The sequence below is a fragment of the Hydractinia symbiolongicarpus genome, chromosome 2 (assembly GCF_029227915.1).
Source record: "Hydractinia symbiolongicarpus strain clone_291-10 chromosome 2, HSymV2.1, whole genome shotgun sequence".
Classification (NCBI taxonomy): Eukaryota; Metazoa; Cnidaria; class Hydrozoa; order Anthoathecata; family Hydractiniidae; genus Hydractinia; species Hydractinia symbiolongicarpus.
This window is the reverse complement of record NC_079876.1, coordinates 16,618,319-16,638,522: the sequence shown is the minus strand read 5'-3', so window position 1 is coordinate 16,638,522 and position 20,204 is coordinate 16,618,319. Positions and strand designations below refer to the sequence as shown.

The 20,204-nt window shown below is 33.9% G+C and overlaps 1 protein-coding gene across 1 annotated transcript; it reads right to left on the bottom strand.

The window, feature by feature from the left end:
* Positions 1–4,199: 4,199 nt before the first annotated feature.
* Positions 4,200–18,776, bottom strand: LOC130629688 (E3 ubiquitin-protein ligase TRIM23-like). The gene is made up of 8 exons (XM_057442996.1): positions 18,631–18,776; positions 12,144–12,315; positions 11,381–11,899; positions 10,250–10,506; positions 8,949–9,201; positions 8,311–8,421; positions 7,208–7,332; positions 4,200–4,700 (listed from the first exon to the last, which is right to left on the bottom strand). The coding sequence occupies exons 1-8, from the start codon at positions 18,739–18,741 to the stop codon at positions 4,530–4,532; spliced, it is 1,719 nt and encodes a 572-aa protein (XP_057298979.1). The 5' UTR covers positions 18,742–18,776; the 3' UTR covers positions 4,200–4,529.
* Positions 18,777–20,204: the final 1,428 nt, after the last annotated feature.

Genomic DNA, 20,204 nt, shown 5'->3' with positions numbered 1-20,204 from the left:
CCCTTTAATCATATGCTTTCCTTTGGACTCCTGTTGTTTTTCCCTCCCTACTGTAAAGACGACTACGGAAAAGAAAATTTCGTGCTCTGTGAAGTCAACTAAAAGGGGTGTGTCTCTACGAGAGTAGATCTTGTATAGCAGTTTACCAATAAAAAACAATTGGCTGAAATAAGTAAAAATTATTTTTAGCAACTTGCACAAACTTTGATAAAATGTCATCAGGGTTTCATTTTTTTTTTACTAGTTTGAAAGAATAAATACAAGACAGTTTCTTTTTTAAGTAAGCATTCACACATGAAAAGAAAATTTACAAGCTTTTTTTTTGTTTGCCATTTCAAGTGAAAATGTAGACTAACAATATCCAAATGTTATATTTATTTTCAATTTATTTCTATTCTTAATAAAGACAAAAAGAATAAAATCTGTAACAGAAATTTAAAGCCGGCTATACCTTGAGCGATTAATCTTAAAAGATTTGTGCTGCAAGCCCTAGAAACAGGGTTGCTAATCGCGATTTGAAGTTTTTATTTTTCTTAAAACTTTTTACCGCTTAGCAATATTTTTAAAAAGAGTGATTAACTTTTCTTTACGTTCCGCGCACTGTACGAAACTCGCTTCAATATTTTGCGTACAAGCACAAACCGCAACCTATCTCGTTCTACAATGGTTGATTTTCTACCATCGTTTTAATGCTCAACATTCAAGATCTATTTTTTGTCATATTGAAGAAGAACTACTTTGTTCATCACTAACACATTGCCTGGCAATGAGCGGGATTCGATCCGCGGTCCCCTAGCCGCACGTAGTGTTTTATAAACAATCGGTAGGGAATTATTCGTCTCTCGCAGCTACCAACTTAGGATCGCAGACAAACAGGCTGCGAGAGAGACAGATGTAGGGCGAACATTATAACATAGAGATTAAAAAATGTTTTTCAACAAGAATTTTTTTATTGAACAATGTAATGCAAAAATCAACAGCTTAGGTACATTGTAATATAAGGGAGGCCTGGGATTAAGTGAGCTGTAACGGGCGCAAAAAATATGTTCAAAGGCTTGCCGAAGAAGTGCAAAAGTTTAATCTGAGTATTTGGAAGTTAACTGCCATTTCGGTAAAACGAAAATTGAATGTTTTAAAGCCTCTCATATTCAATTAACCAGGCATATTTTGCGTCATTCTCTTGCCAAAAATATAATGCAACCAACTCAACCACATTCCAGCTTGTTGTCTGTCTTTTTAACCTCGTCTGCAGGACTCTTTTTCACTTTTTGATATGGGGAATATTAAAAGTGTGGAAAAGAGGCCTGGCGAAGAGTTTCTGTTCTTTTTTAATGGAAACTCGCTGACAAATACGATCTCGGAATAAGTATATGCAATTAATTATCGCTTAGGGTTGATAAGATTATCTTGCTTTGAAGATAATTATTTCCTTGACAGCTATACAAAGAACGTCTTCGGACTTTTTATACAATATTTTGAATCATTATCATTTTCGTTTTTTATACAAACACTGGAAACTCCTTAAAAACTACTGGAAAAGAATCCAAATTTTCGACGAACAGAAAGTTCACCATCACAGCTCTTCCGGTCGGAATATAGGAAACGCACTCCCAATCTTGGCTCTGGGAGAACAATTGTTTTTAGCCCAGATGGTTGTTAGTAATGTTCACTGTTCAGAGTTGATATAAAAATTACGAATTACGTCTTTTTGTGTACGTACGTGCGTGCGTAACACATCCGTGTCATACACAGAATACCTCCTAGTGTAATGCACAGAATACCAACCTGTAACAGAGAAATAGTTTGGTTTTTCGTTGAATTATCTGGTAATTTGAGAATGCAGATTCTAATTCCTCCCACATGTTTAAAAAACAAGATGGTAACCTTTGTTAGGAGAAAACCATCTTTATGTTAAGTGGAAATCATATTACACAAAGAAGATATTCTCCTAACTGGGTAAACCCAGCCAGGCCTGTTTGATGGTATCTAGAGCACGTCAGGATAGCTCAAATGTTGGCATCAGATGGAAAATTGACGGCGCTTGCATTTTCTTGCGATTGAGTCGAGGTAAGGTGATTTTAGTTGGAGTTGTAATAGGTTGCATTTTCTGCGGTATGTATTGCCGGCACCGATTTTGTTTAGCTACCTTGGGTGGTGTTGGTAAGAAGTTGATTGGCGGTAGTTTGTTTACATTGTTTGTGAATCCGGTCGCGAATGTGGATGGAATTATTTTGTTAGGTCTATAAAAAAAGGATGAAATGTTTAAGTCAACTGAAACAGTAGTTGGAGTGTAACATTTGGCATTTCGAAATAACAACTTATCCCCAAGCCTTTTCTGTTTTAGCCCTAGTTAGTTAGAAAAAAATGTTGACGAAGTTGGTGTTCACCCTACCTTTTTTCTTCCACCGATGCACAAAATGTTTTCAATTTATCCAGTTGAGCCAAAAGTGAATCCTTTTCTTTTTCAACCTGCTGCCACTTCCCGTGAAACTCTTTTCGCTTTTGCTCACAAAATTCAAGCTGTTCAATCAAAGCTTTTGCAGTAATTTCTTGAAGTTTTTGTTTATCTTTGACAACAGCCAGTTCCATTTGTAAATCAATCACCTTCGTCTCCAACTTTTCGGTTCTCACCTTCTCATGAAGCTTTGCAACTGCATGATTTGTTTCTTTACGTTGTTGCTCACGATCTTTTTGTTGGTTGATCAAAACATTCGCAGCTATTTCGCGAAGCTTGTTTCTATCATCAGCAACAGCTAGTTCCATTTGTAAATCAACCACCTTCGTTTCCAATCCTTCATTTTTCATTTTCTCTGACCTGTAAGCTTGCTTGTAAAGCATGTCAACTGCATGATTCGTTTCTAAGGTACGAATACGTTGTTTCAACGATTTTACTTCTCTTTTCAGCAGGATACACTCTTTTGTTTGTTGAGCTTTCCATCCTTGCTTCATCAACAATACACGAACGTTTAAACTCTCCATTATTAGCAACTCACCGCTAACAGGTGTGTCTAGCACTAATGCAAGATTTGTGTAGACTGAAGTTTACATTCTGTGTCACTCGTATTTAACTTCATGGGATAAATTTGACGTCATTAATATTTGACGTCAATAAGCCGGGAAGGTTAAAATGGCGTCTTAATTTGTTAAAGTAAGCTAAGAATCAGAACTAAAAATCAGAAGTTTGCATAAATTGCAAAAACAAGAAAAGGGAAATTTTTATGGCGTGGAGTTCAACTTCACCCCAAGGGCTATTTTTCTCTTTCCACAAATCTCGCCTTTCATGATTGTCTGAAAGAGAAAAAAAGTCCTAGGGACAAGGTTGTGTGGAGGCAGTATCAAGAGGGGAAAAATTGTACAACCTCTAGGCTTTTTAACTTTTGATTCCAGGTCTTTTCGATATCGAAACCGCTGTCTTGTTTTGAGATCGCGTCTCGTTTGCGTCTCCCAATTCTGGGGACCGCGGATCGAATTCCACTCGCTGCCGCGCAGTATGTTAGTGATGAGCAAAGTAGTTCTTCTTCAATATGATGACTTACACCGATTCTACTCGCCCGTCATGATCGGAAAGAATGAAAAATACGGATGTGTCATGATAAAGATTCACCTACGCATTTACTCTATTATTCCTGCTGCCGGATTAGCGTTTCAGCCTTAAAATTTAGGCAGTTTTACTAGGGATACGGAAATATTAGAGGCGGGATTAGTTTTTCGAATATTGAAATTGGGTGGGTATTATTTTCAACGAAAGTTTTTTACAAAAAGACACAAAATTATATGAAAATATTGGAGTACGTAGATAAGGTACAGATTCGATAGAAATACAACAATCCTGCATGCGGTATAATCAGAACCTATACCAAAAAGGCAAGTTTTACAGAAAAATAGTAGAGGCGCGGGGGAAAATAAGTGAAAACGGTATTTTTTTCCAACCTGTCACCACAAATTATGTATGGCCGATTTTTTGTGGTTCCTCGTAGCTTTAAGCTATAGTTTCCAATAATCTCTTTTTGAGGCAACACAGTCAATCCAACAGTCAATGTTACGACTTTATTGAAAACATATGTTGCACAGCGCAAGCAAAACAAGAGAGGTTGTTTCCACAAGAATGGATTTTCTGTACCAGAAACTCTATTCAAACAAAGCTGGCACATAATTCGAGAATAGCCGGAGATCTCAAAGAGGAAAACGACACGAAAGTGTATACTAAATTTTAAATTATTTGAAAACCTTAGTTATTTACAAATAAATTTGAATACCAATACAATAAAATTTACAGAAAAAAAAAAACAGTTTTAAACTTTAGTATAAGTAGCAATACACGTGAATCATTGATAACTTTTACGTAAACCGTAACACAACCTCGACTACATAACTATCTCGCTACATAACTATCTCGCCTCCTCGACATCTTGTTTCTCCCAGAGGTTAAAGCTTTACTTTCGTTTTTCTTCGTTTACGACCAATATTGCTGGCATACCTTTACGGGTATTTTAAAACTAAACATCCTGTTGTTGTTGTTGTTGTTGTCTTTATGGTTCAAACTCCGACAAAAATTGTCTCGCCATCCAATCTAAACCTTCTTGCAGCCCATCGCCGGTGTGCGCACTGCAACCAATCATCGTCCACGTTCTTCCAGAGCAGATTCTGTGGATACCAATTCTGTCGCGAAGTTCGTCTACAGATATAGCATTAGGGAGGTCCTACACGATAACATAATGATTAAAATAATAATAATTAAAATAGTACATCGTACAATAGAGTCCTCACATTTCTGGATATAAAACATTTGTGGATTTTATTTCTGCCAGTGCTATGCAACCGGTCAGTTAAGCAGCAAAAATTTTTCTTTGGCCGAGGTGTTGATAAAAAAAAGTCGAATATACGCTGCACTTTCCACAATGTTCGCACTGTGCAACAATTACTATGGGTCGAAAAGGTTTGAAAAAAATTTAACTTCAGCTAACTTCAGCTAAGGTTATTATTAAGATTTTGGATCTAACCATATAACCTAACCATATAACCTAACCTTATAACCTAACCTTATAACCTAACCTTATAACCTAACCATATAACCTAACCATATAACCTAACCTTATAACCTAACCTTATAACCTAACCTTATAACCTAACCATATAACCTAACCTTATAACCTAACCATATAACCTAACCATATAACCTAACCATATAACCTAACCTTATAACCTAACCATATAACCTAACCATATAACCTAACCATATAACCTAACCTTATAACCTAACCTTATAACCTAACCATATAACCTAACCATATAACCTAACTATATAACCTAACCATATAACCTAACTATATAACCTAACCATATAACCTAGACTTATAACCTAACCATATAACCTAGACTTATAACCTAACCATATAACCTAACCTTATAACCTAACCTTATAACCTAACCATATAACCTAACCTTATAACCTAACCATATAACCTAACCATATAACCTAACCTTATAACCTAACCTTATAACCTAACCATATAACCTAACCATATAACCTAACTATATAACCTAACCATATAACCTAGACTTATAACCTAACCATATAACCTAGACTTATAACCTAACCATATAACCTAACCATATAACCTAACCTTATAACCTAACCATATAACCTAACCTTATAACCTAACCATATAACCTAACCTTATAACCTAACATTATAACCTAACTATATAACCTAACCATATAACCTAACTATATAACCTAACCATATAACCTAGACTTATAACCTAACCATATAACCTAGACTTATAACCTAACCATATAACCTAACCTTATAACCTAACCTTATAACCTAACCATATAACCTAACCTTATAACCTAACCATATAACCTAACCATATAACCTAACCTTATAACCTAACCTTATAACCTAACCATATAACCTAACCATATAACCTAACTATATAACCTAACCATATAACCTAACCATATAACCTAACCATATAAGCTAGACTTATAACCTAACCATATAACCTAACCATATAACCTAACCTTATAACCTAACCTTATAACCTAACCTTATAACCTAACCATATAACCTAACCTTATAAGCCCTAAACCGGCTGCGTAACCTTACCTTATAAGCCCTAAACCGGCTGCGTACAATTATAGTTGAAAAGTTCAGAGCAAATGTACTTAAAACGGTGTTCTTAATTCTGTGGTATAACGATCTTGGAATTCCCGCCTTTCTTTTCACCGAATTATGCTCGGGTTGTAGGCTTTAAATATCCCGGGTTAATCATGATATATAATACAATAAAGACGCTTCATCACGTTGTACCCATTCGAATTCGCACAATGTTGTGCGTTAAAGATAGGCTTTCAATTATAATTTTCAATTTACGGATGACATACAGAACACACGAGTCACCTGCACAAAATTTTGTCACTTTTGTGCCGACTAAATGGTGCTAACAGAGTCACTTTTTAGTGGCTAGCATTTGGTTATACTTGCTAAGCTTATAGAGGATACGATACATTTTTTTTTGAACAATTTTAACCGAACCTCGAATACTGCGTTACACACTTATCACGTATCACATAGACAGGTTCAAAAGTTTCCGAATTCATGCAAAAATGTAATTAATTTAAAAAAGAAATTATTTGTCCTTTTTCATTTGCTTACACTCGTGTACAAAAACACGATGAAAAAAATTATTACCTTCCTATTATAACAAATGTCTTTACATTAGAAAATTTATACGTTTTCGTGCAATTATTAGGGTTTTAAACAAACCAGTTTACATAACAAATCCGGAAAAAACACTTTTCTGAAACTTTTCTGTTTTCATTTTATAATATAGCATTATAGTAAATTTTACGTTATCGATTGCTTAAAAAATAACGTCGCAAATAACGTTGTTGTTATGTTGTGAATCCGTATAAATTTAAAAGATTTAGTGTAAACACAATCCATTAAACTCCTATTTTTGAGACCGGATGAATCCGGATTAATTTACTTAAGTGTAGAAGCAGGATAAAGCAGTTTGGTTCTTAATGCACAGAACAATGACACGCAAATATCAGCGAATGTCGATCGTAAAAATAAGTTGATTAAAATTGTTAATTAGTGAAAAAAGTGGATCAATAAAAAACATTAGTCACTGTGACGAACTTTAGTCACGTCCTATTTTATCTAGACGGTAGCCGAAAAGACGAAGAAGAGAGTTACCTGTTTATTTGCATATATTAACACTAACGCTTCTTGCAATCTTTTCTCAGCTACAAGTTTCGATAGTTCATCATGAGCTTCAGAAAGTCGGTCTGCATTCGTACTGTCTATCACAAAGATCACCGCTATAAAATCAAATAGCCGTATCATACAAACAAAGTCGAAAAGTTAAACCTGGCAATCTTAAATACGCGGTGATTACATCATTAACCTCGTACCAGCACGAGTTAACTCGTACCTGGTTATAGTGAAGTTTTTTTTCTTCGTGTTTACATGTTTTTGAGCAAAATGAAACTCATACCGGTTTAAATCTCATACCGGTGCAAATCTCATACCGGTCCAACAAGACAGGTATGAGATTTCGTACCGGTATGAAATTTTAATGCCAACACGATACAACCTGATACTGTAAAGCATAACCTTAGATCGTGTAATGATCTGTTAATAAACTTATTTTTTTGACGTTGTCAAATGCCGTTTGTAGTAAGGAAACCTTATTGGTAAAAAAAAATTCTACAAAAAGCCGGCAAAAAAAACACTTTTACCGACTAATTCTTTGGATTTAGTTTAATTTCCAGATCGAAGTATTTTCAATTTTCAGTGGTTCGGATAATGAAAATCAGCGTAGAGACGCTGTTTTCGTGTTCTCATTACAATTTAGACAATAAAATGGCAAAAAACATTTAAAAATGGTAATCGGTAAAACATAAATCAACAAAAATTGGTAATCTGCAAAAAATATTAGTCACTTAGCATAATTTGGTCGTTTTTTGCCGACTTTTTTTCACCGATCAGGTACGTTAGTTATGATTCAGAAATTTTATTACGAGCGCAATATCGCTAAAATACAAATTCACACGAACAATTATTTTAAAAACAAGCTAGCCCTGTAACTTGAAAATCGGGTTCTATTTTATGGAGCTAAAAAGGGGGTTTACTCTTTCATAAAACCGATGGCGCCTAACAGCAAACTCACAAACAGGTGCAAACAATAGTTTTCGTGACCATGTTAAAATTCGCGAGATGTTAAAACTCTTAAATGTTTTCGTATTTCACGTCAACAATAACCAAACGTTGATGCAAGTTTTAAAAGATTGAGTTACCTTGCGTTTTTAAATAATAGTGTCTCCACAAAGGTCGCAATTTCTGAACACCTCCGACATCCCATATTGTGAACTTGACGTTCTTATGCTCGATCGTCTCCACGTTGAAGCCTAGAAAATTATTTAAAGTAAGCCCACGGTTTACTAGGAAGATAACTGGTTAATAACCGCCAGAAAAGTGAATTTACTAGGTGAAGTTGGCACGCAAACTTGGAAGATCAGAATCAAAAAGACCGTGTTTAGAAACGACAAAAAACATGTATACAAGAGAATAAAGTCCAGGGAAAACATTCTTCACTTCGAGTAGATTTTGTCACTTTTTTCGAGAAAGTTTTCATTCAAATCCAAAATTCTATTTCTGTTTATTTCACTATCGATGTAAAAAAAATCGAAAAAAAAAGTTTGTTTAATCGAATGTTGTCTGCTTTGCCAACATGGCATACTCTAGTTTCGTTAATGTCGAACAAAGGCTAAGGGCGGAAACACAACAGATAAAAGTCATTTAAGCACTGAAGCAAAGACAATTTTTTTTTCGCCAGGTGGAATTACTTATAGGGGAAACTTTTCGTCACTCAACAAGTTCCTATAGTATTCGCGAACCATGTTTCATTCAAGAAAGTAACCAAGCTAACACAAACCTATCGTGGTTATGGCCGGTACAAACTCGTTTTGTTTCAACTTAAAAAGGATCGATGTTTTGCCTCCGTTATCCAAACCCAAAGCGACCACCCTCATTTCCATTTTTGGCCCAATGTGTACACGATTGTCTTTAGTGAAAGCAAATGGGATGTTTGGATCTTCTGTGCACAATACGGCTAAGTCAGTGAACACTTGTTGTTGTTGTTGCACGGTGTCCAGCAGTGTGACGATGTTGGAACGAGCTTGGATCACCTAAACAACAGAGAAAAGTCTTGCAACAACTGCAGCAACATTTTTACTAACCTTTCTTTTTTAAGTAAAGAAAACGACAGAAGGCTAAGTTCTCATTGGCATCCTAGTGCATAAAAAGAGAGAGCGCGTGCTTGAATTGTAGGTTAAGAGGCAGCTTAATAAATACAAAAATGATCTTGGTTGTACTGGTGACCTTTTTTCTCTCTGTTTTAGATGGAAGACAAAAAAGTGGTAATATAAGTATTTTTTAACATAATTACAAGAATTTTTGGTTTTACGATAAAGCATATTTTCATATCTGAAATTATCACAACCATTAGCTAGCAAACATATTCAAAAGTTACTCAAGCAAGCATTTTTTTGCATGTAAGTATATCAATGATTCTGTGCAACTTTTAAGTACAGCAGATCAGTTAATTCAAACGCGCAAGGAAATAGATGTTTTGTTCGAATTGGTGAATGTCATAAAAAGTACAAGGAAAAATAAAAGTTTGAACATAATTTCTCATAGCTCTGTGTTGAACTGCATATATTCCTTTTTTTATATGCAGTTGGGGTCACACCGAACAGGTTGAACATTAAGCATAAGAAAAAACTGGCCGTTTCGAAAACACATTCTCATTGCATCTTCGTGCAAGCAACGACAACAGCTGCAAAGTTGAAGTAACAGTAAAAGAGTGAACCTTGGCAATGGACAAGAACTTTAAATAGTTTGTAAAGTCAATTATACTGGAAATGTAAATTTTATTGATAAATTGAAAGAAACTTTACCGTCAATGATGTAATAAAACAAAGTATCTTTATTTTTCATTAGTTTTTTATTATAGGCGCACAAAAGTTCAGATTAAAAAAATTGCTCGAAAAAACGAAAGTTCGAATTAACGGATACCTACTGTAACCACCCATTGGTCTGCAATATCCCCCTTTAGAATAGAAATTTAATGTAAATAAATTTTTTTGGAAGATGTAGACTGGAACTCTGCTTTTTTAAATCATTAAATTTCTACTGCCTTGTTGCTGATTTTTAACGCACTTCTAACGCACCTACCTCGGCATCACTACGTTGGAGAGCGTGATCGCACTGAACACATACGTTGGAGATCTGAGACACCAACACATTCATGTCTTCCTGTTGCTGTCTTAGAGCACAGAGTTTCTCACGAACGTATGTATTAATCACATGCAAAGCTTCGTCCTCTTGTTGCTGAATCGTGTCCCGCAGGTCTGTGAAATACTCATGCACACGCAGTCTGGCTTTTTCAGCTGTACCAATATTACTTCTACTATTTTCTGCGACTGAAACACCTAACAAAAACCATGAAAACATCGGTGAACATGTTTTTTATATATACCCTAAAACCTTCCTAAAACAGACATATATTTCTACAATGGACATTTTTCTTGAAAACGGATGACAGTCAAAGTCTTATAAAAAATCTCTCTATAGCAACTCTTCATAGTGAACACCACTCTATAGCAGGCGTGATTTTAAGGCTCCCCTTTACCTTACACCTAAGAACTGACCAATATTGGGTCATATAAAATAATTTTCGTCAGGATTATATGTTTTACTTATTTTACATTAAATTTTTTACAACAAAGTTTTTTGTGTAGCCTTGTGTTTTTTACATACTTTTTGTTTTGAATAAAAGATAACTTATTTACAATGTATTGTCTTTTAGACTCTTCTTAATTCCAGACTAGGCTATAGACACACCTTGCATTCAATTTAACACTAACCACACCCAGATCTGGTTTTTGAAGAGATGTAATTCAATTTGAAATAAACCTCGATGTTGCAGACACATTGCCCTGTCCCAATGATGTTTCGTATTAGAGAGGTCTCGCTGTAATTTTTTTTTTAGAAAAACTCATCGTTGGCTCATTATAAAAAACAATATGCGTTTTTTTTCCACAAATACCTATGAAACATTCCAATATAATGAAAGAAAAATATTGAAAAACTTTGAGTAAAAAGTTAAATTTTCTTTTCTAACTTTGCCATTCGCAAAAGTAAACGTCCGCAAAACTTTATAAACTTTCCAATTTGCTAAAATAAAAAAATGCATTTTTTTGACCAACTAAAATACTAGCCAAAATTTCCACCCCAAAATCTTTCTGACATTATACAACACACCAAAATGTAATAAATTCACATCTCTCTATAATTTTCTCTCACCTTCAATCTTTTCTGTCATTTCTGCCAACTTCCTTCCAAACTCAGACACTTCACCTGAGAATGTCTTTACGTGTTGTACAGCATTAGTAATGGAATTTCTAATGTTATCAGCTTCTGACCCGATAAGAACATGCTTGTGTCCTTTATGCTTTCCGTAATCTTTACAAATATAACACATCAAAGGGTTTTCACGACAGGTTTCCTCTAAACATGCGAACTCCAACACATGACTGGGATGCTGAGAACATGGCGGATTAATTTTAGGTTTTTCTGACAGGGATACATGTTTGTGTAGTGATAAAGTCTTCGCAGTGTGAGACTCTTTGGCGCACTTTTCACACAAATTTGTCAAACACACCGTACAGTACAGTGTAGCTTTGTGCTGATTGTCCTCATCACATTTTGTGAATGTTGTTTGTTCGTCGACAGTTAACTCAGAAAAACCCGACTCTTCTTTGTTTTGGCTGATTCGTTCGAGAAGTTCCAACAGAGCAAAATTCTTTTTCAATCCCCATATACCTGTTAAAAAAGCAGCTCATTTATTGTTTTATTTCATTAGAAAAAAAGTATTTTTGATCTTTGATTGACTAAAGTAAAAGCGTGCCTGCTTGAAAGTTCAGAATTTTCAACTTTTGGAAAAATTCTTTGGTCTAACAATGTTTGTGAGCAAAAAATACCTGCATAACGGGAAATTTATTTTTACATAACATAATAGGCAGCATGCCTAAATATTAAAAAAAAAAACAGTTAAATTTATATTTACCAGAATCTCCCATTTGCGTGGGCATCCTATCAAAGGGACATTGAATCACCAAATCGTGAGTTTGAATTTTGGATAAACACTCATGGCATACAGAGTGCCCACATGATAACAAGCGTGGAACCTTGTCCCCTTGTAACGTGAAAATATCTTCGCAAATACGACATTCTAATGCCTGAAACACGTACAAAGTGAACATAAACAATCGAATAACCATATATACAATTTTAAACATTTTTAGAACTAAAACTTTATTTTTCATCAGAAAAATGTCTACACAAACTTATATTATTACTTTATTAAAGACCGATATCACTATTCTATCACTGTACTATTCTATTAAAAACGCAGTTATTTATATGTGTACCATCAAACTCAAATTAAAAATTATCAAAATTTCTTGATAATAAAATGGATGGATAAAGTTAATGATTTTATTCAAACTGATTTAGGTCTTCTAGCAGTGTGATGTGATTTTAAACTTTTGATGTTTTTGAGTTCACTTTTGTGTGAATCAAAAATTGCATATATACTGGATATACTTTAAATCACTTAACCATGCCTCGACCAATGGCGAATCATTCAAATTCATTTCAAAACAATACCACAAATTTAATATTGCATGCCAATTCATTTCAAAACTGACAAAAAAACAGATTATTTTGATTTCCCTTTTATTAAGAAGACAGCATAGATGGAGAGATAATGGGCAATGCAAAAAAAAAAAACTTTTGGACAAGACAAAATTATAGCAATCAGAAGGAAAAAAAAGAATATCCAAATGATTTGCTTCTGGTAATAGAGCAGTATTGCAGGTATCATTTTTTAGGCGTTATTGACATACATTTCATAACCTAGTGCCCAGGACTCCATTATTATTCCTGTTGAAAATATTGAAAAATGTTAAAATTAAATGTATATATAGATGATAATTTTCTTTTATCTTCACTACCTTCAAGCAACAGGTGACCATTAAAAAAATAAAAAATACAATTGATAAGACACACGCAACTATCTCCTCCCCATTGTTGCAATTTATTTTATCATGCACACTGTGACTGTTGAAATATAAATGGATAACAAAATTATATCAACATTAGAAAAGAATGTTCTGTACATCGCTGTTACAGACAATCCGTGATAATTATTACGTTGTTTATTTTTATGCCAAAAAAGCTTAAATATATATACATAAAAAACAGAGATTTTACTTCTAACCTGATAGCACGGGTTTTTTTTATTTTTTATTTGTTTGTTTTGTGATGTATTTGGCAAAATATCATCAATATTAAAAATTAAAATAATTAATTTTAATTATTATCTCAGCACTCCCGAGGTATCTTTACAAGTTGGACTTGAAAGATTTTCATAAGAAATTCCCAATGACATATTCACTTTTTGGTAAAAGTTCATGTAACCCAAGATATCGTTTTTTGAATATTTATTTTTCTTGTCGCTCAACCGCCATCTTGGTTATCTTCAACCTTCTTCTTCGTTATCCAGTCTTTTTTAGTGGCACGTGACCCTGTTACGTAGTATTTCAGTAACGCTCACAAATTAATGACTTTCACTCACCATTATTAATGACTTATTAATGAAACAATTAATATACTGTCGCAACAAAGTTAAAAAAATTTAACGTACTTTCCACATCAATCTCTGTAGGAATAATTTGTTGTTTTTTTTAAAAAATTATTCAACATGATATACTAGCCTCTAAGCAATAAAACAAAAAAAATAAGATATTAGCAGCAGGTGTGTGCATGATTTCTTTTATTTCAAATTTAAAAGAATTTATTTCAACAAACAGGTTATAAAAATTACTGATCTATAACATGTCGACCTAGGCGGGGTATGATGCTCAAGTGAGTATTGCCAACCTTGTTCTCAACAATCCTTGGGGACGGGGTTGCCTAAGTTATTCAGTAGATGGAGATATTTTTTATTAAAAAATATCAAAAAATCAATAGAAAAGAATACTACTTTAATTCATCCCACGATACAGAAAGAGCCAGAAATTACTGTCTAATTAAAGTTTGTTTTCATGATATTCTTCCACAATGTAGCGCAAACATCAATGTAGTCTAGTAAACTAAACTCACAATTTTTCCCTTTTGTGATAGCGCGATAAAATAAGCAGGGTTACAAAAGCAGGACAGACATTGAAGCGCGAGAGCAGAAAAGAGAGACAGGTATCCTGCCTAACATCAACGCTTTTCTGCACCTCCATGATTAGACCTTTTAAAAGCACATCATACATTAATGTCCAACGAAACCCTCATAATTCGCTATTTTTAGCATCAACAAATAAATGTTGTGGCTATATTCGCACTTATTAGAATACTGTAGCAGCTTCTAAATTTTTAAACTTAACAAAACACAAAGAAATGTTTTAGCTACCTTCTAAATAAAAAATATTATTTTTACCGGAGAAAAGCAAAGAAAAATAAGAAATAAAATAATAACAGTTAATTGCGTAAATATTAAAGTTCAACTCAGAAAAAACGGCATTTTATTATTTTAAGGATTTCTGCAATGATTTAATCAAACTACATTGGTGACAAACTGTTTTTAATGATGCAGTTGAAGCGCAAAACTAACTGTTTTTTTGCTAAGAGTTGGTTGTTCGCGCATTGCCGTAGGAGGCAAGTGAACTATGCTCTGGAACTTTTTTCTGTTGTTATATCTTCGGCTATTTTTTACACATCTAATCGCACAAGGCCTAGGGACTTTTATGTGCAATTTTACCACGTCAAGTAATTGCCAACGTGAAGGTACGTTTTGAAAATATGTCAGTAATTACCTTGGCAAATGCTGAGTGCCGTCTCAAATTACAAAAGTTGTAACTGGCCTTAATCCTACTCGTGCTGGAGGGGAAGGGGTGATGCAGCCCCCTCTCCCTTCCCACTTCAACTTTTTCCATACCTTGGGCTTATAGTCACACATTCATATTTTGTTACTTATATTTGCCTTCCAAAATATATCCGTTTGAAATAAAAACCATACACAATGAAATGTTGAATAATCAGTAACTTTCACAACCTGCATCTCGAATAAAAGTCCTTTGAAATAAAAATCATGCACAACTTGCGTCTCAAATAAAAGCCCTGAAAATAAAAATCATGCACAATTTGCGTCTCAGACAGTCCTTTGAAATAAAAATCATGCACATTTTATTTTTCCTTCGATTGCTTAGCTATGTGAAAAGATATGCAGAATATTTCTATTTTTTTAAAAAAGTAATCGTTCTTAAAGAACTTTATGCAAAATTATTTAAATTTTTTTTAAAAAAAATAATTGTTCTTAGAGAGCTTTCGTTTCACTTTGCTGCGCGAAGGTATATGTTCTGGCTATGCTGTAAGTAATAATTAAAGAGCTACTGAAATAGTATGTAACAGGGTCACGTGCCACTAAAAAAGACTGGATAACGAAGAAGAAAGTTGAAGATAACCAAGATGGCGGTCGAGCGACAAGAAAAATAAATGTTTAAAAAGCTATATCTGGAGTTACATGAAGTTTTAACAAAAAGTAAATATATCATTTAGCATTTCTCATGCAAATCTTTCAGATGAGTCCAACATGTAAAAGTACCTCGGGATCCCTTAGGGTAAGGCAACTCCAATTTAATTAGTTGTTCTACGGGCCCGACAGACCCTAATTTTCACGAAAACAAAAAAATAATAACATAAGGCAAAAAAGTTTTAAAGAAAAAAAAAGTAAAGAAACATATTCTCATCATATCTCGTGAAAATATAATGAGCATAGAAGATAATCAATGATGTTATTTTTTTTTTGGTTGAATGTCAACAAGGTGAATCAATTATGTTACTTCACTTAGGACCACTGTTGTTAAGGCCACTGGAAGTTTATTCTTTGTTCATGGTAATTTGTTGCGATAAAACTAAAATGCACAATGCGCTAATTTTGTAATCACCAAAATAGTTATACGTGGTTAAACAGAATTTTTTAAATTTTTATGTGATTTATAACAAAAATTAGCTACTTGTGCTAAAATAGTTATAATACAAGCGAAAAACAAGACAGATTATTGTCTTAACACCCTCCTTCGTTAAGATTAATATATATGTTTAAAATTACGCTATCTAAACTGAATACAGTCGATATTTAGGAAAAATAATTAAAACAAGATAAAATATGCTTGTCGTAACACCCTCCTCCGTTATGAATTTAAAAAAAAAGATTTTACCGCTGGGAAAGACTTTAAATATTCTCAACTAAAAAACCATAGTCCAAAAAAAAATTGGACTTAAATTTAGGTTTTCCAATAAAACTGCGCAAAAAACATTAAAAGAACACTAAAATTGTTTGTTTTATTATTTTAAGTAGGAGAAGAATAACTTGCTGTATAAGTTTCAAAACACGCAAGTATAACCTGCTGTAAGACTTTCAACACAATACACGTACAGTACAGTCTGAATGTAATCTGCCGCGTACACGCTAATATCACACCTTTGCGTGGAGGACGGCAGTCGTTTGTCTTTTGTTATAATTAAATCCCTTGAGCGTTTTGCGAGTTTATATTTGCGTGTTAAAAAACAATGCGCTCGCGAAGAAATATCGGAGCAATTATATTTTTTCTAATAGCGAGATGCATTGTGTAAATGTATTGATAAGCTATTCCCTTAAGTATTAGCGTGAACTAATTAAATAATAAAAATCTTTTGCGAAGTTTTATAATACATTGCGCGAGAATGTATTGTTGATTTAATTACTTAAAAAAATTCCAGCGCGTTTAATCTAAGAAACATACGAGAAGCATTGTTCACAACTATTAAATGCCGCTTTTCGTTTTTAAACTTTTAAAATGCGATTAAAAAACCTTTCTATTGCCGCTATTAGTCTTTAAACTTTTAAACAGCGATAAAAAAAACATTTCTATTGCCGCTTTTTCGATTTTACACTTTAAAAATGCGATCTAAAAAAACATTTCTATTGCCGTTATTCGTTTTTAAAGTTTTAAAATGCGATCTAAAAAAACATTTCTATCGCCGCTTTTTCGATTTTAAAGTTTTCAAATGCGATCTAAAAAAACATTTCTATTGCTGCTTTTCGTTTTTAAACTTTTAAAATGCAATCTAAAAAACATTTCTATCGCTGCTTTTCGTTTTTAAACAAAATAGATTGCTAAAATTGATCTTGCAACCTATTGTGATTAATAATTGATCGCGTGGGGTCATAGTTTATCAGCGAGGCAATTATTTTCTTAAAAAAACAAAAGCTATTGTTCTGTGTAACTATTTGTGCGGGTTTCGCGTCAGCGTTAGATTACATTCAGACTGTACTGTATATTCTGTACAATTTTCAAAACAGCACAAGAATAATTCTTGCTGTATAACTTTCAAAACAACACAAGAAAAATTCTTGCTGCATCATTTTTAAAAACAAGTTTTTGAGCATGCAAGTATTGTCATTGAACTCTCAGCTTATAACTTACCGGATAACTTACCCGATCTACTGGTATGGTCTTTAGTAGGCAAACATGGGTGGTCGTTTTAGAACTGGGACAGGAGTCTTCTTTGACTTGTATAGAGCACCCTAACAGTCTCAAAATGTGGTTGAGTAAACTTTGTAAAAATGTTTATCGAAGTGGAAGACACTGCTTTCTCTGGTAGAATGTTCCATTCATTTATAACCCAAAAAAAAACAAATAAAAATTTTCTTTTGTCCAGCCTACTATGAGGCTTCCATATCTTTTTTAAGTGTCCTCTTGTCAGTGAATTCTCACTCTTCAATAAAGTCATTCAGGTTCAAATTTTCATACCCATTCATTATTTTAAATACTACTTATTATTTGCGAGATTATATTACAGCTATTTATGGAACAGTTTTTTTTTAAAACTCTTCCACTATCACTGCTCAACATTAAAAGAATAGATAGATAGATAGATAGATAGATAGATAGATAGATAGATAGATAGATAGATAGATAGATATATGTGCATCCTCACATGGTTTGGGTTAACCCGGGGCTATGGTAACATTCACTCCCCCATGTTGAATCGCCGTCAAGAGGAATCGAACCCCGGTCTCCCGCACAGAGTAGGAAAGCTATAACCACTAATCTACGGCGCCACATTATATAGCCATATAAATTATATACATGGTAATAAATGTTTAAAAAAATGTTGTTTTGGATTGGTTCAGGTTTCTCCGGGCAAGTTTTTTTTTTGAAACGCCTAAAGTTGTCCGACAGCCCCGTGGTTTTTGCGGCGTTTTTGGCGAGTCATCGGCACCCTTGTATTTTTTACTGTGTCCAAAAATAAATTGGCCTGCCCAATCTTAGGACAGTCCTGTATATACTGGCAAATTTGCTTTTCGTTTAGAAAGCCCAAATATAAAAATTAGTCATGTAGCTAGCTAGCTGGCTATGTGGTGGTGAGTGATGCTCATACACAAAACACTTCGAGCAAATTGTATCCTACTTTTAAACATAACTTTGACTTATTTTGTGAAAAATAATAAAACTTACATTGTTTCTTTTTAGCCTTGTACGAGAATTAGGGCTTAGAGGAGAGCGGACTGGCGTGGCGTCAAATAAAAACCTTTTGGCATTTCCACTGCCACCACCACCCCCGGCCATTTTTCTCCATCAGTGTGTACGTTTTGCAACCCGTATTTCCGATTGGAGTAAAGCCTCATCTTCACTAGACTATTTTAACAACGATAAGAATTTGCAAATGTCAGCGGACGAGAAGCTAAATCAGTATAAGATTTTACATGTTTACAAGAGGAATGTAATGATTTTTCTAGTTCAGGAGCCTTTTTGTGCACTTATTCGCGGTTCTCCACTTTGGTTTCGCCACGAATCTAAGAGTAGTCAGAAAAAATCGTCGTGTAAATCGTCTAGAGACTTCAGCGCGGGAATAAATGCAAAAACGAAAGTATTGTGGCTATCGGTTTAAGATGACGGTCAAATCAAAGACAGGTTGTAAGAAGGAAGCATCTGTGGTAGAAAAGATTAAACACACGCTTCCTGCATTTAAAAGCTGTTAAATAAATGACTAGCTTGCATTGGAGGCATTTACTTAAATTGAGCTAGCAGCAGCTTTCTTATTATTAGACCCCTCCTTTAATTATATTATTCTTATCGTTCTTCCTTTCCCCCTTTGGCGCAGAAAGTTTTCTATTTACACTTCAGCGGTCGCTATAAAATTTGTGCTGCAAGCAAGAAGATGTAGACACTAAGTAAAGCAAGGTTATTTTAAGTCTTTCTTTATATGCATGCATCAAGAAATTTTCCTAATTTTTAAATAGAATTCTCCCGGACGCGTTGTCACGTGAGAAATAATAGGGAAAAAATTAATAACAGCAACGACACGTCAATTTTTTGGAATTTATATTGTGTATATATAGCTTGAAATGCTGATTGAATCAGTACTTTTGACAAACTGTTGAAGAGGTAATGGGGTTTAAAGATATTTTGACGATGTCATCAACCTGTCTGTTCCAAAATGGGTGGGTTGACCAGGAAATTAGTCCCAGGTGTGACATCAATCTTTGTAATTACCTTAGTTTTATATAGCCAATTAACAGATTAAATTACCGACAGCGAATAATTACGGTTGATAGCTTATAGATTTTAAAAGTACATTGGCGAATTACAAAAATGCTGTATAATGAAAAGTAAGTTCCAGCTAAAAAACAGCACTTCCTCAACAATACTAGTTGTCCACAAATTATTTAGGGATCGTCTCCGAGTTCGTTTCATTTTTGATACGAATTGAAACGATTTTCATCGTATGGGAATCGTTTCATTATTTTTTTACATCGTTTCATAATCGTATCATGAATCGTATCGTATCATAAATCGTATCATATTTTTTTACGAAACGATTTTATAATTTATTATGAAAAATGAAACGATTTTGAAACTATTCTGAAACGATTTTGAAACTATTTTTAAAAAAAGGTTTGAAACAATCTGATACGATTGTCAATTATCAAATGTAATACGATGCTAAAGGTGGATGACGTTATTGAAACAAATTTTACAATGAATTACCTAATTAAAAACCAATTACACTTGTGAAATATAAACTTGTC

Excerpts from the sequence above, each read along its gene's own strand:
- LOC130629688 (XM_057442996.1), bottom strand. The coding sequence starts at position 18,741 with ATGGCCGGGGGTGGTGGTGGCAGTGGAAATGCCAAAAGGTTTTTATTT. Across the intron at positions 12,316-18,630 it reads CAAGGCTAAAAAGAAACAAT|GCATTAGAATGTCGTATTTG; the intron begins GTAAGTTTTATT and ends TACGTGTTTCAG. Across the intron at positions 9,202-10,249 it reads TCCAACGTAGTGATGCCGAG|GTGATCCAAGCTCGTTCCAA; the intron begins GTAGGTGCGTTA and ends TCTGTTGTTTAG.